Consider the following 15152-nt stretch of genomic DNA (forward strand, 5'->3'; position numbering starts at 1 on the left):
CTGATAGAAGGTGCCAGGAGGACTATATAGACTAGTAGAGGGTATCAGGAAGACTATATAGACTAGTAGAGGATACCAGGAAGACTATATAGACTAGTAGAGGGTATCAGGAAGACTATATACATTTGTAGAGGGTATCAGGAAGACTATATACACTAGTATAGGGTATCAGGAAGACTATATACACTAGTATAGGGTATCAGGAAGACTATATACATTTGTAGAGGGTATCAGGAAGACTATATACACTAGTATAGGGTATCAGGAAGACTATATACACTAGTATAGGGTATCAGGAAGACTATATACACTAGTAGAGGGTATCGGGAAGACTATATACACTAGTAGAGGGTATCAGTAGAAACAGAGAGCATAGAGTACAAGGGCACCAGGGATAAAAGCCAGTGTAGACTTAGGCAGAGAGGGTCAGATCTCTTCACACACAGAGCCCAGCACATAAGAAGGGGCATTTTCTGTTTGATATACATCAGTGCCTGTAACCCTCTCATCATCTCCATGGAGTGGAAGGCTTACCTCCTCTGCAGCTCCCTGCTTCTGGTCTATCTCCACCTGCAGTCCTCCACAGCACATCCCATCACCCAGCAGGACATGGACAGCAACCTAGATTCCTTCAAGGTGAGTCAGATCCTCCTGAACCATAAGACACTGGGGCTGCTGTAAGCTACTTGTTAGCCCAGGATAGAGCAGCCTTTTCTATCTGTAGCTGCAGAAGAAATGGAGAAGTGAGATTAAAGGGGAATGATTTATTGGCTAGCAGCCCGATGGAGAACATCTGGGGGCTCGGCTGCACTGGAGGGATTTTAACCGCTTAGTAGCAGGTGGTTAACCCCCCCATGGGTAAACATCTCATTTACAAGACAAATCATTGTATTGCAGCCGAGGCATCAGTCAAGCAGGGTTATCCCACACTGGTTAGAAGAAGACATGCTTCGCTGAGCTCCTAGGCTGCCTTATGCCACATTACTACTCAATAGTTTATATCTGATCCAACTTCACATCATAGAGAGAGCAAATAAGGGAGCAGTCTTTGAGGGGTTACTCTGTGCTCATAAAGGGTTCAAAGGATTTTCGAGAATAGATTATTGCGGATAAATTCAAATATTTCCTCTGTGGGCTGTCTATCTGGGTAAGGCTGACCACAGTGATTTCATCTAAATTTACTTTGCAGCAAGAAATGTGTGGCAAAGTTGCCATGTCTGCCTCGACTAAACTCACTTATTGAAGCTAAAGTTGTTAGAAAAAAATACTTTTGTACTAATTTTAGGATTTTTTTTTTTAAGGGGATGTATTTAGGCTAACTTAGTTTGTTTCATGCAGTGTTTGTTGTATTTGCGGCATTTCCTTTTTTTTTCTTTTTTGTTTAATGATCAATATTTATTTACTATAACTTTCATTTTTTATTTTACTTTTTTCCACTGTCCGTTTTTTCTTCTTTCTGTGATAAACAATGTAAAGTAATGAAGCTGAAGATGGGCTTTTTTGGCACAAAAACAGGTCCGTTATGGAAAAATGGAGCTAACTGAAGTTCATTTCACCCTTAGGGGTCTATTTATAAAATAACTTGTCCAGTAAATCTGCATGTATGCTTGTCCCGTGCAAATTGGGATAAGCAAATGTTCTTTAGGCTAGTTTGCTTTCTGAATGAATGTTTTTTTATTATGGGCAGAAGTAAAATACCATATTATGGCCACTAGATGGAGATGAGGAGCATAGAAAATGCAAGAGATACAATGTAACAAATCCTGAGGGAAATAGCAAATAAATGTAACTAATGGTAATCATGGCTATGACAATATTTTTTATTTATTTTTTATAAATAGCTCCCCTAGCTTCTTTGGCTCCAAATAATTTTGACAAAACAGCGACATTAGTTGGGATCCCCCAATTCTGTCAATGTTTCAGGGAATTAAAACTTTCAATTCAACACCAGAGTTACAAAGTTAGTGGCACTCTGGAAATTGTAGTGATATACGGTAACAGCAGAGGTGTGATTGGATGGGTCGTTGCGGATATGCTCTGTGCTAAAATCTGGAAACTTTAGGGGGTCCCTTTACACTTCCGTAGTGTGGTAAAAGGGGGGTTTATATAATATGTGTTGGGGTGCCCTTCATTTGGATTACCACCCCAATGCACCTGTGTTGCAATGCCACCCCAATGCACCTGTGTTGCAATGCCACCCCAATGCACCTGTGTTGCAAGGAGTGGCAACCCAGAGCAGTTCGCTGCGTTGTGTTACATTACAAATTTGGCAAAATCCGCTTGTATACATGTTTCTGGGCAACCTAAGCCAGGGAGGGAAATTATTAAGTTTGCAAACTTTTTCTGTTATTTGCTTTGCTCTGTAATGCTTGTACAGAGCTGTAAAGATTCCACTAAGTCCATCTGAGAATGTTCACATTTTGTTTTTTGCCATATGGGAACTGTAGGTCAGGGGCGTAACTACAGGGGTTGCAGGGGTTGCAATTGCAACCGGGCCCCATGCTCCAGGGGGCCTGTGCGGCTCCCCTGTACACCTGGATAGGAGGGGCGGCAGGGGCAGCATGTAGAGAAATCACTGTCCTCCTTTTTCCTCTTGTAGCTGCAGGAGGAAAATGGAGGAGATTGGTTCCTCTGTATGCTGCCCCCGCCACTCCTCCTACCCAGTTCACTTGTGTTCTGCTGTCTCTGGGTCCCTGCCCCCCCCCCTTTTCCACTGTGCTCCCTCCCCTCTCCTGCCGGCTGCTGCAGGGGATGTGTCACAATAGAGAACCAGGAAGGGGTCAGTAACTATGTAATTTACCAGCTCCTTCCTTTTCTGAATGGACAGAGTCAAAGTCAGAGACATTGTAAAAAAATAAAATGATAAAAAATAATACAAATAAAATACCAAAAAATAAAAACTACTGACACCAGTGGGTGAACTTCCAGGATCGCAAAGGTCACACTTGCGACCGGGCCCTGGCATTCCATCACTGTGGGGAGGCCCCGAGATGTTAGGAAGGGAGCCCATTGCAGAACTTGTGAAAGGGTTCAGCTGCAGGACCATAATAAAGGGCCCAGCAACAAGAGTAAAGGGCCCCAGGATCAGTGGGAAGAGCCCCAGGCTTGAACGGAAGGGCCCGGCCAGGGGTCCGGGGCCCCTCATGGTTTCTTGCACCTGAGCCCTGAAGGTTCTAGTTATGCCTCTGCTGTAGGTACAACATGTGTTTGGTTCCATCAACATGTCTTGAGTTGTAAATAAACATACATATTCGCCAGCACACCAAGGATCTTGCACAGCAGTCTGAAGAAACTTTTTATTGAATAAGGATCACATCAGGATAAGTGCAACGTTTCAGAGTCACGCAGGACCCCTTTATCAGGCATGTGATGAGGCATATTACTGACGAAGGGGTCCTGCGTGACTCCGAAACGTTGCACTTATCCTGATGTGAACCTTTTGCAATAAAAAGTTTCTGCGGACTGCTGTGCAAGATCCTTGGTGTGCTGGTGAACATGTATGTACCTGCGATAGATCCAGCGTCCAGCTGGTGATGGCTGCAGCACCCACAACTGATGTGCCTATATCCAGGAAGGTGTGCAATGGGAATATGAACTATTCTGGAGTAGTAAATACATACCTATGGCATCTAGCAAAATTTGAACGTCTAGTAGGGCATGATGGATATTTCCTTTAAATGTTACATGTCAATGTTCTAAGAAAAAAAATCTAGGGATCGAATGTTGCTGGAGTACCTTCTATCAAAGCCTTCTCACACGGGTGACAGACACAAAACAGTTAGGTCATACTTTGGCAGGGCGGAGGTTATAGCTAACCCTTTGCTCTGTTTGTCCTGTACTCAGATCATACTGGGAAGACTGGAGGAGAAGTTGGAGGAACTGGAGGCAAGTCCTGAAACTATGGAGGAGCGCGCACAGCGACCAAACGATAGCGGAGCCCCCCTGCAGGAGGATGAAGTCACCAACAGCAACCCCTTTCCCCTAAGCAACACAATCCTCAAAGGGGTACGGTCATTACCCAACAAGGAAATGATTAGAGGCTCCAACTGCTTTAGGAGACGAATTGACAGAATCGACTCTGTGAGCGGGATGGGCTGCAATGGTAAGACTGGAAATTAGATTCTGCATAGGAGACATGGACGGGGGGGGGATATACAGGGCTAAAATTCACTAACCAGTTCTCCAAGACTCTTTATTTATATACCTCTATGTGACCCCTAAAGAGAACCTTGAACCTCAGCCAAACCTCCTTATCCTAACCCCTGAGCTGAAAGTAAAAGAAAATCCTACATTTTGGGTTGGCCGCAGAAAAGTAATAGAGGCAAAATCTTCCAATGGGGACAATAGTTCTGGTGAAAGGGGGGGGGGGTCCCTTAATTTTCAGGAATTTCCTATCACTTCCTGTTTGGCTATGGGACAGGAAGTAAAGGTTTCTGTGTTTAGTAAAAGTGTTTATTAAAAGTCAGCAAGTCAGCAGTTACAAAAAGTGTAGCTGTTGTCTTTTAATAAAGACACACTCACCTGTCCCACGGTCCAGCGATGCGGCCGCCTCGAAGCCTCACTCCTCTCCTCTCGCCGGCATCTCTAGTGTGGGCGCGGGCTGTGACAGCTTTAAGCTTCACAGCCGGATGCGCACTGCGCATGCACGAGTCGCGCTGTGCGATGTGAATGGCCGGGCAATCTTCTGGGACTTCTGACGTGTCCCAGAAGATTGCAGGGAGGGAGGGGGAAGGAGAACTTCGGCTCAAGCAACCTAGGTGGCCCCAGCAGAACCATTCAAATCTAAGTACCCGCTCCCCCCCAGAAAAAAAAGTTCCTCTATTGGGTGGAACTCTGCTTTAACCACTTCCCGCCCGCCCTATAACAGATTGAAGGTGGGAATGTGGTTGTATTATGATGGCGGCAGGATAATACAGCTCTGCGCGCCCCCCGGGCGATCGGTGATGCGAGGTGTCAGCCTAACACCCTGCATCTCCGATCTCGGTAAAGAGACTACTGACGTAGCTCTTTACCATGTGATCAGCCGTGTCCAATCACGGCTGGTCACATAGTAAACAGGAACAGCCCTTGATCGGCTTTCCTTAGTTCGTGCCTGACAGGCACGAGTAAAGGAGCGCCGATCGGCGGCTCCCCTGACAGGGGGGGGTCGGCACTGGTAATCAGATTATTGATTACCAGTGCAGACACTCGGGGGGGATGCCACTAGAACCACCAGGGATGCCCACTATGACCCCAGGGATGCCCACCTATGACCCCAGGGATGCCCACTATGGCCACCAGGGATGGCAATCAGGGCTCAGGGAGCCCCCCATTGCCCTCCCTATCAGTGCTGCCCACAAGCGCCCATCATTGCCATCTTTCAGTGTCGCCCACCAGTGCCCATTATTGCCCACCAATGCCGCCTATCAGTGCCCATTAGTGCCCATCAGTGCCGCCCGTCAGTGCCAATCAGTGCCGCCCATCAGTGCCCATCAGTGCCCACCAGTGCCGCCTATCAGGGCCCATTAGTGCCTATCAGTGCCACCTATCAGTGCCCGTCAGTGCCACCTATCAATGCCCATCAATGCTGCCTATCAGTGCCTAGCAGTGCCGCCTATCAGTGCCCACCAATGCTGCATATCTGTGCTACCTATCAGTGCCACATATCAGTGCCTATCAGTGCCGCATATCAGTGTTGCCTATCAGTGCCGCCTATCAGTGCCACCCCATCAGTGCCACCCCATCAGTGCCTCCTCATCAGTGCCTGTCCGTGCAGTCTCATCAGTGCTCATCAGTGCAGGAAAAAACTTAATTATTTACAAAATTGTATAACATAAACAAAAAAACTTTTTTTTTTCAAACTTTTCGGTCTTTTTTTATTTGTTTAGCAAAAATAAAAAAACCGAGAGGTGATCAAATACCACCAAAAGAAAGCTCTATTTGTGGGGGGGAAATGACATAAATTTGGTGTAGGTACAGTGTTGCATGACCGCGCAATTGTCATTCAAAATGCAACAGCGCTAAAGGGGGAAAATTGGCCTGGGCAGGAAGGGAGGAAAGTGCCCTGTATTAAAGTGGTTAACCTTTAAAGTAAACCTAATCTTCCTTTATTTTAACCTCAACTCAGATATTAAACATTATCCCAATCTAAGATTAACTATCAAACTCAACTTAATCACTAAAATTAAATACACATTATACTTTTTTTTTTTATTGTTCTTTTTTATTGTTCAATTACCTTCAACTATGTAGTGGAAGGGCCTGCCTCACTGCATACCAATTGAAAGTGTTTAGGCTTGATCTCATATTTTATGGTTTTGGTAAATCTAAAGAAAAATTGTACAAGAAAATTGTATAGTGTGTAGCCAGCTTAACCACTTGCCGACTGCCTGCCACTTTTTTACTGCGGCAGGGTGGCTCGGCTGCGTCCAGTCACGTAGTAGTACGTGACTGGAGTGCACTCCCGCGCTCCCGCTGTGTTTAGACACAGCGGGAGGCGGGCCACAGGAGGAGAGGCGATTGCCGCTACCATCCCGCAATCATTCGAGAAACTGAGAGAAGACCCGCCTGCTTATGTAAACAAAGCAGGCGGATCTTCTGTCAGACAGGCAGGGAGAGATCAGCAGTTTCAGCCAAGCTGACACTGCATCTCTCTGTACCTGTCACAGAACCCCCCCCCCCCCCCACACACACACACACGCACACACACTCACAGTCAGTAAGCATATAGGCATACATTTAACCCCTTTGATCACCCCCAGTATTAACCCCTTACTTGCCAGTGTCATTTATACAATAACAGTGCATATTATTTAGCACTGATTACTGTAGTAATGTCACTGGTCCCCGAAAAGTATCAAAAATGCCAGTTAGGGATTCGATCTGTCCGCCGCAATGTCGCAGTCCCCCTAAAAATCGCAGATCGCCGCCATTACTAATAAAAAAAAAAATAAAGTCCAAAAATCTATCCCGTAGTTTGTAAACGCTATAACTTTTGCGTAAACCAATTAAAATACGCTTTTTGGGATTTTTTTTACCAAAAAATATGTAGCAGAATACAAATTGGCCTAAACTGATAAAACAATTTAATTTTTAAAAAATTTTAATTGGGAATGTTTTATAGCAGAAAGTAAAAAATATGTCATTTTTTCAAAATTATCGCTCTTTTTTATTTTGTTTATAGCGCAAAATCTAAAAACCGTAGAGGTGATCAAATACCACCAAAAGAAAGCTCTATTTGTGGGGGGAAAAAAAAGACATGAATTGTATTTGGGTACAGTGTTGCACGACCACGCAATTTTCCGTTAAAGTAACACAGTGCCGAATCGCAAAAAATGACCTGGTCATTAAGGGGGTAAAATCCTTCCGGGGCTGAAATGGTTAAAAGTAACTCTAAACAAAATTCTGCCCCAAAATGTTAGCACTAATGATTAGTATTCTGCACATTTTAGGTGAAAGATTACTCTGCTTATATTTTCCTTCCCCATTTCTTCACTTTCCCCTCATCAACATGTTGGTTGTACATCCCCCCCCTGTAATGTTTGTAGCTATAGGTAAGCCGATGATAACGCTTACCTATAGGTACTGTAAATATCTCCTAAACATGCACCGTTTAGGAGATATTTACATTGCAGGCAGCCAATGACGTCATTAGTGCATGCGCTCTGAAGAAACGGCCGCCCGTGCTGTTCCTTCAGAGCCCTGTGCCGTGACCGGGAGTGACGTCAGGCGGCTCCGGCCAGTGGCACAGCCAGAGTCCGCAGACCCGGAAGGAAGACGGGCGAGGAACAATGCGGCGAGGAAATGAGGCTGGCTCTATTTGACTTGCTGCAGCTTTTAAAGCGGAGTTCCACCCTAGTTATACATTTTTTTATAAAAATACCCCCGGGACAGTCAGGGCTAGCACATTCCACAATGGCTAGCCTCTGATCTGTCCCGGGTTGCACTTACCTTTCAGGAGAAATACTTACCTTGAAATTGTCTTCTCCAGCGCTGCCATCTCGGGTGTGGGCAGCTTGAAGCCAGCGCGATCCTCTTCCGCGTCCTCTTCGGTCCTCTTCCTCCTTCTTCGGTCCCACGATGCACTGCACCGGCCCCGACGTCACTTCCGGGTCACGCGCGTCATCCCTCCACAGCTTCTGGGCATGCCCAGAAGCTGTTTAGAAGGGAATGACGCGCGCGCCCCGGAACTGACGTCGGGGCCGGTGCAGGCGCAATGATTCCTGGGAGCGATGACGTTCAGCTCCCAGGAATCATTGCAAAAGCCAGGAAGTGACGAATCGCCGTGGCCGCCGAGGGGAAGAAGAAGGAAGTAAGGTAAGTATATTTTCTCTAAAAGGTAAGTGAAAAAAAAAAAAAAATTGCGATTATCCAATGACCGGGAGCGAGAAGATGGAGGTAAGTATAAATTTCGGGTGGAACTCCGCTTTAATGCACATTGTGAGAAGCTCACGGTATGCTGTCAAATTAGAGTAAGTCATTTTAGAGGAGTCTGTACAACTGTGCAAGACTGGTGCAAGGTATTTCAGGAAAATAGCATATTATGGCCAATAGATGGAGCCGGCTATCATAGTAAATAATGATATTAGACACACTGGGGTTGTTTCTCTAAAACTGGAGAGTGCAAAATCTGATGCAACTGTGCACGGAAACCAATCGGCTTCCAGTTTTTGTTTTTTTTTTTGTCAAGAAGCTGGCTACCATGAACAGCTGCATCTGAGTGCTCCAGTTTTAGTAAATCTACCCCAATGCAACAATCGTTTGTGACGGCAATGCTAACGATTGAAGCATTTGCACAGGGAATTTTTATATAGATAGCCTCCTAAAGGCTCGTACACACTATATGAAAATCAAGCAAACATTTTCGTCCAAAGAATTTTCGTATAGTGTGTGCACAACTTTTGAGAGCCGATCACACAAAAATTCTCAAAGGGAAAAAATCCAAAATTTTTCTCGTACGGGAAAAAACAAACGCTTTTCGTTTAATGTGTACAGTTTTCATACGATTTTTGTACAAGAAAAATCTGAAAAAAAAGACTGCGCATGATCACAAACCATAAACAACAAAAAAAAAGAAGCCTTTGTCGTATGATAATTTTCGTACAAATTTTCGTTCATCGGATCCAATTTGCTGTGAAACAACAAAGAAAATCAGACGATCGTTCACCCTATTTTCTTATAGTGTGTACCCCACTTAAGTGCCACCGGGACAGGAAATAAAGTGGATCTCCCCAGCAGTAAATCCCGAGAGAAGTTTAAAATTTCCCCACTCCCTACAAACCCAATATAAAACTTTGGCTGGAGTTCTATTTTATCACAACATTGTCTTAGGCTGGCCATACATGTTCAATCATCTTGTACAATTTTCAATATGACTATAAACAGTGAATGTATCAATAAATAAATAAACAAAGTGACAGTGATTAAATATAAATAATCACACAATAAAATACCCAATAAATTGTGAGCAATTATAATAAATAAATATTATTATATATAAAAAATATTTATAATATTATATATATATATATATTTTATATATATATATATATATATATATATATATTTATTTATTTATTTATTATAACTGTTCACAATTTATTGGGTATTTTATTGTGTGATTATTTATTTTTAATCACTGTCACTATATTTATTTATTGATTTATTGATGCATTCACCGTTTATAGTCACTACAATTTTTTGGTGTCTATTCATTTGATATTTATGCTTGATATCACGTTTTATTATTGTCACGATATTTATGCTTGACCTTTACGCTTGATATCACTTTTTATTATTTTCACTATTTTTAATCTCCTCTGGCGCTTCATTACCAATTAAGCCCCGGAGGATTTGGCTGTTCAAAGACCAGGGGCTATTTTGTGATTCGGCACTGCGTGAATTTAATGGACAATTGCGCGGTCGCGCGACGCTGTACCCAAATGAAATTGACGTTCTTTTTTTCCCACAAACAGAGCTTTCTTTTGGTGGTATTTGATCACCTGTGGGATTTTTACTTTTTGCGCTATAAACAAAAAAAAGCGACAATTTTGAAAAAATAACAATATTTTTCACATTTTTTTATATGAAATTCCCCAAAAAAAATGTAAAAATCAAAATTTTTTAACATTTTAGGCCAATTTGTTTTCTGCTACATATGTTTGGTAAAAAAAATTGCAATAAGCATATTTTGATTGGTTTGTGAAAAAGTTATTGCGTTTACTAACTAAGGGAAAGATTTTTGTCATTTTTTATTGTTTTTTTTTTTAAAGAATAATGGCGGCGATCTGCGATTTTTTTTTTTGCGGGACTACGACATTGCGGCGGACAGATCGGACCCTTGACTGACATTTTTGACACTTTTAGGGGTACCAGTGACATTACTACAGTAATCAGTGCTATACATATGCACAGTTACTGTAAAAATGACACTGGCAGGGAAGGGGTTAACTTTATTGGAGAGGCAGGGGTTAAATGTGTCCCTAGGGGCATGCTTCTAACTGTAAAGGGGTGTGGCTTTTCATGTAACCACAGAGACATATGATCCTACATAGCAGGATCGTATAATCTCTGCAGTTACACCAGGGAGAATGACAGGCGGCTTTGTTTACATCAGCCGCCTGCCTTTCTCCCTCTGCAGCTGACGATCGCGGGTGGCCGGGGGACATCCGAGCCGCCGGTCACTCGCGCGGGGAACACAGTGAATGAGCGGGGGTGGGAGTGAACCTCCGGCAGCGCGCGCTCGCTCCCTATTGGCTCGCGGGCGAGTGACATATATATACGTCACTTTTCCCAGGAGGGGCTGACCGCCGCCGTAAATAGTCGTGCGGCGGTCGGCAAGTGGTTAATTAGATTATTTATATATCTGTGGTATGTGAAAACACTGAATGTATGCTGCCATTGGGGTTTGACTCAATTTAAATTAGGTGGTTTCTGGTTGCGCTGATTTTACTTACACTTTTACTAAACAAACTAAACATCTTTCAATTGTATCCAATTAGGCAGGTCCTTTGCACTATATAGTTTAAGGTAAATCTAAAGGAAAATTGTACAAGACAATTGAACATGTATGGGCAGCCTTACATAATTCTGCAGCTCACAATCTGATGTCTAATCGTTATCTCCTTTCTCCTTGCAGGATCCAGAAGAAAAGATCAATGACCCCTTTCCAGGAGGACTCCGCCGAGCATTTCTTTTTACTATTTATGAAAAACCAGATCATATTTATTTATTTATTTATACATATTTATTTTGTGTTTTATAAATGCATTTGTAAATCCTAACACTTCATAGTTCATATTAAAAAATATATCGTACACTTTCAAATGGCGCAGTGTGATCTTTTCAGGGGTGACATGTTACGCTCCCGGTGTTCTCTGTGATCAGACATATGAGGCTCAGCAGACAAACACTGCAAAATAACACCAAAGAAGGCGCCCCACCTGGCGCATTACCATTGTAAAACATTATTTATTGAATGATAAAAGCAAGTAAACACATGACACAGGTGAGCATGTCATAAAAAGCAAATGGGATCGCCTCCAGGTCCACAGGAATCAACCGATGACATGGGAAGACCAGACAGCGTCCATAACGGCTTACGCGTTTCAAGGGAGGACCCTCTTCATCAGAAGCTGAAGGTGTTAATGAGGAACGAGTTCGAAAGTCTTCACAAATGGGCAAAATATGTCTACAAAATAGATTTCAAGGAACTGAACAATTACCCAAAGCAGCTTTTACAGATAAGCAAAGATGCTGAAACTGGTAACAGCTATTAACCCCCTTCCCACCCATCCTCAGTATTCCTTTAAATGAGTAAAAAACCCAAATAAAAAAAAGGTATTATATACAGTATCTCACAAAAGTGAGTAAATCCCTCACATGTATGTAAATAATATTTTATTATATCTTTTCATGTGACATCACTGAAGAAATGACACTTTGCTACAATGTAAAGTAGTGAGTGTACAGCTTGTAGAACAGTGTAAATTTGCTGTCCCCTCAAAATAACTCAACACACAGCCATTAATGTCTAAACTGCTGGCAACAAAAGTGAGTACACCCTTAAGTGGAAATTTCCAAATTGGGTCCAATCAGCCAATTTTACTCTCCGGTGTCATGTTACTCATTAGTGTTAGAAGGTCTCAGGTGTGAATGGGGAGCAGGTGTGTTAAATTTGGTGTTATCGCTCTCACTCTCTCATACTGGTCACTGAAAGTTCAACATGGCACCTCATGGCAAAGAACTCTCTGAGGATCTGAAAAAAAGAATTGTTGCTCTACATAAAGATGGCCTAGGCTATAAGAAGATTGCCAAGACCCTGAAACTGATCTGCGGACGGTGGCCAAGACCATACAGTGGTTTACGGGACAGGTTCCACTCAGAACAGGCTTCGCCATGGTCAACCAAAGAAGTTGAGTGCACGTGCTCAGCGCCATATCCAGAGGTTGTCTTTGGGAAATAGACGTATGAGTGCTGCCAGCATTGCTGCAGAGGTTGAAGGGGTGGGGGGTCAGCCTGTCAGTGCTCAGACCATACACCACACACTGCATCAAATTAGTCTGTATGGCTGTCATCCCAGAAGGAAGCCTCTTCTAAAGATGATGCACAAGAAAACCCTCAAACAGTTTGCTGAAGACAAGCAGACTAAGGACATGGATTACTGGAACCAAGTGTCCGTTAAAGTAACGCAGTGCCGAGTCGCAAGAAAATGGCCTGGTCATTAAGGGGGTAAAAGCTTCCGGTGCTTAAGTGGTTAAAAAAATCTGAATGTTGCTGTGTCTATGAGTCATTTCCTCTAAGGCAGCCTTTCTCAATCTTTTCAACACAGAGGAGGAACCCTTGAAATAACTTCCTGGTCTTGGGGAACCCCTGCTAAAAATGACTGTATCTACAACTCATGATACATTAGTGTGATGGTCAGTGGGAAGAATGCTCCTTACACTTGTGGTCATTGGGATGAATTACCCCCTTACAGATGGTTAAAAATAATAATGGTGCCAGTGGGAACTTATTTGAGGGGCAGAAATTGCTCCTTGCTCATGGAACCCCTAGCAACCTCTGGATGAACCCTAGGGATGCGTGGAACCCCTAGCAACCTCTGGAGAAACCCTAGGGATCCATGGAACCCCTAGCAACCTCTGGAGGAACCCTAGGGATACATGGAGCCCCTAGCAACCTCTGGAGGAACCCTAGGGATGCATGGAACCCCTAGCAACCTCTGGAGGAAACCTAGGGATTCATGGAACCCCTAGCAACCTCTGGAGGAACCCTATGGATCCATGGAACCCCTAGCAACCTCTGGAGGAACCCTAGGGATTCATGGAACCCTGGTTAAAAAACCCTGCTCTAAGGCCTCATTTATACAGGCGGCCAAGGCTTGGTAAAAGGGGATGGTTGAGCTGTGGATTTACCAACCCTCGACCACCTAGCTGCAAATTAACATGGCCATATTAGTACTCACTGTGGTAGCACAGAAAAAATTATACCACAGGTGCATTTTTCGGTAATACTGCAGTGCAGCCCAAGGCAACCCATTTAAATGAATAAATGAAGCCGCATTGCAACCACCTTGCCTCCATGTGTATTGCACGTGGTTGCGGTGCAGGGCTGCAGGCTTTCAAGTGTTAAAATAAGAGTAGGTGACAAATACCTTCTAAGCCGCTCATCAAATGCCTCCTAATAGCAATCCACCAAGGATCAGTTTTCAGAGGGGCAGTAAATACAGCTGCAAGTGTAAACAAGGCCTAAAAGTAGCACCCTCCTAGGTAGGTGCTAGGCAAAAGCATATGTGTGACCCTGTTCTGCTTATCAGGAGGGTCTGGTCTATTAGTTAGCCTGTCACATGTTTCCAGGTGTGACCTGTTGAGCCTGGGGAGTCTCCCCACTGTATCCAAAGAGGGACCTTGTTGGACAGTGGAGGAAACATAGCCAATAGCACACCAGGGTTTATGACTGTGCCAGTGGGTGGGCATTGCTGCAATGCATCCTGGGATTGGGACTAAATCCTGAGGGAGCATGTGACAGGGTGTCTTTTGGTGGGGAGCAAAGTCCCAGGAGGAGGTGGACGGTTGTCTCTTCTCCTGCTGAAGTGAGGGTTGAGCTGTGCTACAGAGGATCCAGTGTGTGCTGACCAAGTGTAACTGCTGGCAGAATACTTCTGGAAAAACAGTATTGTGAGTACTCAAGCATCTGCCTAGGGGTCTGCCTAAGAGAGGGGACCACTCCAGAGAGGTCAAGGGGATCAAGGAGCCAGCTAACCCCGAGTGTTACTGTAAGGGGGTGCCAAGTTGTAAAGCCCTGAAGATTAGGGGGTAAAGGGGGTGCCAGGAATGGCCCTGAAGTTACTCAGCAGTGCGGTCTATAATACAAGTCAGCTACCTCAGGAAAGGAGTACCTTAGGAAGCTAATAGGACTATTTCACAGTCAAAGGTGAATAAAAGTAAGTGGCCCAGCCGTGACTAGCTCAATTAGCGTTAACCAGCATCAGTCAGCGTTAACCAGCGTCAATCAGCATTTTTTTGTACAGTCCCTGCCTTTTTGTGCAGAGTTCAGTTATTGGAGTATCCCACTCATCCCTTCCCCTATCCAAGTTCCTAATAAACCATAAAAACCAAAGAAACTTGACTGGTCCTTGTCTGAGGTAAAAACACTTGGAAACATGTCCGAATGTTCTACTGTTGCTAATGGTAACCCAGGGGAACCCACACTCAGCAGCTCCCATGGGAGTAGTGCTACATTTGGGGGCTCGTACGGGATGTCGCCCTGGGTTACTGGCCTGGGTTACTGGTCTTGTAGTGCATTAGCACATCTATCCCAGCCAGGAGTGTTGTCTCCAAGGGTTAGAGAGGCTGGATTCACCCCTTTTTTATGGATAGTGTAGGACCCACTGATAATGGGGTACTTTGACGTAGTGGTGGGCTTGAGCACGATATGGCCATATGGTGGGACTAAATCCCCATTTTTATTTATGGATTGTCTCCATATTTGATAGTCATTTCTTTTGCATGTGTGCGCTATTCTTTTTTAATATACATGTTGCTTGGTCCATAGCTGCACCGGCTTTAGATATACATGTTCAGGGCTTGCTCCCCCAATTTTTTGCTTGTTTACTGGCCTGGTTGCCAATGGCAACAGCCGAAGAAAATCCAAATCTCCATTTTTGTGTCCGGGAC

General features: G+C 44.0%; 1 protein-coding gene and 1 long non-coding RNA gene across 2 annotated transcripts in view; one reads left to right on the forward strand and one right to left on the reverse strand.

The window, feature by feature from the left end:
* LOC309567784 overlaps nt 1-654 on the reverse strand; it is a 31451-nt gene extending 30797 nt beyond the window's left edge. Inside the window, exon 1 of the long non-coding RNA XR_014225961.1 lies at nt 535-654. This is a non-coding gene — a long non-coding RNA (uncharacterized lncRNA). The remainder of the gene's footprint in view (nt 1-534) is intronic.
* On the forward strand, nt 269-11278 carry NPPB (natriuretic peptide B). The gene is made up of 3 exons (XM_082273233.1): nt 269-636; nt 3844-4102; nt 11117-11278. Exons 1-3 carry the CDS (start codon nt 517-519, stop codon nt 11137-11139), a joined length of 402 nt encoding a protein of 133 aa, XP_082129359.1. The 5' UTR covers nt 269-516; the 3' UTR covers nt 11140-11278.
* The last annotated feature ends 3874 nt before the right edge of the window (nt 11279-15152 follow it).

This window comes from Pelophylax lessonae, assembly GCF_965119305.1.
Source record: "Pelophylax lessonae genome assembly, chromosome: 12".
Classification (NCBI taxonomy): Eukaryota; Metazoa; Chordata; class Amphibia; order Anura; family Ranidae; genus Pelophylax; species Pelophylax lessonae.

Excerpts from the sequence above, each read along its gene's own strand:
- NPPB (XM_082273233.1), top strand. The coding sequence starts at position 517 with ATGGAGTGGAAGGCTTACCTCCTCTGCAGCTCCCTGCTTCTGGTCTAT. Across the intron at positions 637-3,843 it reads GCAACCTAGATTCCTTCAAG|ATCATACTGGGAAGACTGGA; the intron begins GTGAGTCAGATC and ends TCCTGTACTCAG. Across the intron at positions 4,103-11,116 it reads GAGCGGGATGGGCTGCAATG|GATCCAGAAGAAAAGATCAA; the intron begins GTAAGACTGGAA and ends TTCTCCTTGCAG.